At 37.8% G+C, this 4,439-nt stretch overlaps 1 protein-coding gene across 1 annotated transcript; it reads left to right on the top strand.

Moving 5' to 3' along the window:
• Positions 1 to 376: 376 nt before the first annotated feature.
• Positions 377 to 3,465, top strand: LOC307047816 (lymphotactin-like; the record flags this gene model as incomplete). The annotated part of the gene is made up of 3 exons (XM_079696499.1): positions 377 to 437; positions 2,285 to 2,399; positions 3,303 to 3,465. 3 exons carry the CDS (start codon positions 377 to 379, stop codon positions 3,463 to 3,465), a joined length of 339 nt encoding a protein of 112 aa, XP_079552625.1.
• Between the last annotated feature and the right edge of the window lie 974 nt (positions 3,466 to 4,439).

The following is a 4,439-nucleotide window of genomic DNA, read 5'->3' as shown; positions in this document are numbered from 1 at the left end:
CCTTTACACTGTCCCTGTCCTGGGCCATGACACTGGCATGGCCTTGGAGCATGTGTGCAGTGGAAGGTTTGAATTTAGAATGGTGGCAGGAGATGAGACAACTGTTTCTTTTGTGCACATATTTGGTTTCACGGACATATTAACCACAGGAGGAAGAGAAAAGGCCACAAGGTGTTGGGTTAGTATGAGTGGGGACAAAGGAACTTTTTTTTTCAACCAAAGAAAGCATCAGTATTGCAAAGACTTTCCGTGATTCCACAACCACCTTGAAAGCCCCCTCTCACCACAGGAAGTGCGCTGATCACTGGAGGAATAAAGGAGACTGAAAGGATCAGTTCCTCATCCTCTCGCTGCACAGCTCATCAGGACCTCAGCCATGAGACTTCTCATCCTGGCCTTCCTCGGGATCTGCTGTCTCGCTGCATACACTGTGGACGGTAAGTCAAAAGCTTATTTATGAGATAAGGAGCATCTACATATGCAGGCAGTGGCCACACATTTTGGTTTTGACTCAGGCTTTGACTGGAGTATACTTTCTCTGAGCTAAGCCTCAGGCTTCCCATGGGCAAAATGGGAATAATTTGACTCTAGGAGACTTTGTAGATTTCAAAGATAAAACTTGGTTACAATCTGGGCCCCTATTTTTTATAGTTGGGTGATTTGGGGTAAATTACTTCACCTCTCTGTGCCTGTGCTTACTTATCTATAAAAGAATGTAATAACCAATACACTTACCTGGGATTAAAATGAAATAAATCTTATGATCACTTATGAGGTTTCCACACAAGTCCTAAATTCTTGATTAATGTTAGCTGTGGAATGGTGATGACAACTTTGAAGCTTTTGCCTGTTTAGTATTGATCTTGAAAATCCTCCAAATTTTGACACTTCACAATGCGGTAATGAGCTAGAGGGTGTATGTTCTGAAGGAAATCAATGTTTTGTATGAAAACAAAATTGACTAGTAGCTCATACCTTCATACCAGGAAATCAATATTACCTTTAATTGTGTAGGAGAGTCTATTATTACTTCTATGAATGTTGTTTCCACTGATGATCAATTTCTTGAGTTTATAAGAGACCATAAGTGCTAACAAATATTAACGTCTTATATACAATCAAATAAACCTACAAGACATACCCAGATGAGACTTAACTACACTGAGGCTTACCTGAGCATTCTACACATGTTTCTTAAAGGATCATTATTTCCCAGCTGGTTGGAGTGTATTTCTCCTTGTGTCTCTGGCAACAAAAGGGAATATCCTTTGGGTATAATTAGCGTTTCAGTTAACTCTCCTTTCAACTTCCTAATCCATAGACTTATTACTTAGAGTGGAATACCTGAAGCTGATCAGGGATGCCAAGGGTGTCCATAAATAGAGATGGCAATGTCTGGAACTCACTGAAATTGTGCCCCAAATAAAAAAATATTGATGAAACAAAAAGTTTAGGCCAAATGTTGTCTTAACCATGGCTGGCTGGCATTTGTCTGAGACAATATTCTGCCATTTGGTGAAAACCCATGTATGGGTAGGGGAAAGAAGACTGAGGAAGACTGTAGACACTTAGGTATTTCCTTCTTTAACTGGGTTCAGAGATAGTTCAGCATTAAAAATAAATTGGCAAAAAATAAAAAATAAGTAAATAAATAAATAGGCAAATGTAGAGGGTTAAGAATGTACAGACTGGATATTGTGTGATGGAGAGAAGGAGAGATAAAGAGCAATGTTAGTGAATACTTTCTGCTCAGTTTCATCTTTATAGAAAGGCTTCTGATATGAGCAACACTGTAGCTCAAATTTTGTCATCATCAGCTATTATTTTAGATGCTTTTTTGCTGAATATTTCTCTGAGAAATAATCTCTGAGAATATTTGCTTCCTTGAGAAGCAAATACCAGTCTCTTCAACTTAGGAGGAAATCAGCACTTAGAAACCCTTTTTAGATTTCAGAAAACCCTTACTATTATTCACTCTTCCAAGTAATTTTCCCTTCTCTAATGTAAGATATTCTCTACACTTAAAATGTTCAATCCCCTGGACCATTTCTATTGAGGAGGAGTACTTTATGAACTACTTCTTTCACATATTTTACATTTTACCATTTAAAATGAGAAAGCCTTTATGTATTCGGTCAAAAATGATCTACCTCTCCCATATTTAGTGTTCCTTTCCCAAATTATTCTTTATCATGTCACTCTTTGTTGTTTTATTTATAACATTCAAACATTTATAGTATTAGAAACTATAACTTATTTTTATTTGCATGGTTTTCTTTGCTAGGTGTGGGGACTGAAGTTCTAGAAAAGACCATCTGTGTGAGTCTGACTACCCAGCGACTGCCAATTAAAAACATCAAGACCTACACCATCAAGGAGGGCTCCATGAAAGCAGTGATGTGAGTTTCTCTCTCCCAAATCTGGGCTTGATGGAACACAGTATATAGAAATGCTGCCCTCCTCAGGAAAAATGTCAACAAGGAGGAAAACCTCAACATAGCCAATAGTCTTTCTGTTTTTCCATATGAACCATGTCCTTATGTAGCCCCAAACAATGTTTATGACAAAAAATTGGCAACCAAGTGAAGAATATCACCCTCCTTTCTACTTTATCTTAGCAGAAGAATCTAACTGGGAACCAGATGAATAATATGCTCAGTCCCGAGGGTTAGGTTTAGAGCTGGCTGGTTCAGATCAGGATTTGACCATAGAGACACACTGGTGTGGGATACCTCCCTTCCCATCCTTCCCCTTCCCTGCCTTTCTCTGCCTTTATGGTGGGCTGGAGTACAGTGCCATATTTTATCAGTTGCCATAACTCGAGGAATAGTGTCAACAACTAGCCTACATGGTACCATTCTCTTTCCAGGATCTCATCTTCAGAATACCAACTCTTCCCAACACACAATTGCAACTTTACCTCCCAAAATATGATAAAGAAATCACCTTTTGCCCAGAAAATAAGATGAGTGTGTTTAGATGTGAAAAAGAATATGATATGAAAAAATTGGACTAGATAACCTCAAGTGTCCAGTTTAATTACATCACCTGGTAGCAATGATGAGAAAAGGAGCCTGCAATTTATGCTGAACCAGGGATCTGGGTATTACCTGGAGCTACTTCTCCTTTATGGGAAAATAGATTGCAGAAGAAAGATTTTCATTTATGTTTTCCTGAATCTGAAAAACTGCTTTGTCCAGTCATTTCTGCACAAGATCTCTTATATATGGTCTGATCTTAACTTCTGGTCCCAAGGCTTTGAGGATGTGACTAACTTTGTCTATTTTTTCTTTGCATTGCAGATTTATTACCAGACGTGGCCTTAAAGTCTGTGCTGATCCACATGTTGAATGGGTGAAAAAAGCAGTCCGAACAATAGACAAGTCCACTAGGAGAAATGTGAGCCAGACCAAGCCTACAGGAGCCCAACAATCCAGCAATACAGCTGTGACCCTGAGTGGGTAGTGACCCTCTGGCATCTTGTCCCCTCACTAGCCAGGCAGCTCATTTCCCTTTAAAGCTCATGGACTAATTACATTATATTCACCTTTTATAAAAGTGCTGTATGAGTCAAATTATTTTTTTATACTTTTTTATGTCTTTCATATTAATTTAGATGCTCTTATTAATAAATATTTATTATTAAGAACAGTCCCAAAGTTTATTCATTACATATTTGTAAAAGTAATACATCATTTGTGTTCTATATCTGTCTTAACTGTACCTCCTTTTGATGATAGCCATGATGGGAGAGATTTTGGTCAGTGTTTATTAGAGATGAAAGCTATATTCATCATTTTTAGGTTCTAGCACAAAATGGTTCTCTACACGAGTTATAGGTGACAACTGTGACAATGACAATTTAAAATCTATTTCAACCTGTCTTTATAATGGAGTTCTATTTTTATGGAATAAAGGAGAAAATGATCCAACCGCTATTGGGGTCCCATTCTGAGGGTTCACCACTCAAAAAGTGGCTTCATTCAAGTTTGATCTGGAGCAAATTCTCATACCTCTGTGTCTCATTTGATGTCCTTAAAAGAAAGAAAAAAATATATAACTTGTGAGTTCTTTCATTTGCCAAAGTAGCAAAGATTAGACTTTTGATGGAAAGATACTTTATGCAAACAAAAATCAATTCTCCTCAAACTGGGCAATGATCTCACTGCCTTTCTGTGATTTCCATAACTGTCACTACTCTAGTTATCATACAAGTCATGCTTTTTTGTTTTGCCAGTAAGGTTTTAACATTCCAAACACTGTCACCTGGAACATTTTTGAATGTGATCACAATTTGCAGTAATGTTTTAATTAACATTACTTCACCTGGGCACTTAGCACCCCAGACTCATGCCCCCCTTGTTCTTATTAAGTTGCTAATTTGATTCATGTGTATGACTCTACTATCCAAGTAGCTGATGATGTATACACCCACTTCT

This window comes from Hyperoodon ampullatus, assembly GCF_949752795.1.
Source record: "Hyperoodon ampullatus genome assembly, chromosome: 2".
Classification (NCBI taxonomy): Eukaryota; Metazoa; Chordata; class Mammalia; order Artiodactyla; family Ziphiidae; genus Hyperoodon; species Hyperoodon ampullatus.
The sequence above is the reverse complement of the archived record's forward strand: the minus strand, read 5'-3'. Positions and strand labels throughout refer to the sequence as shown.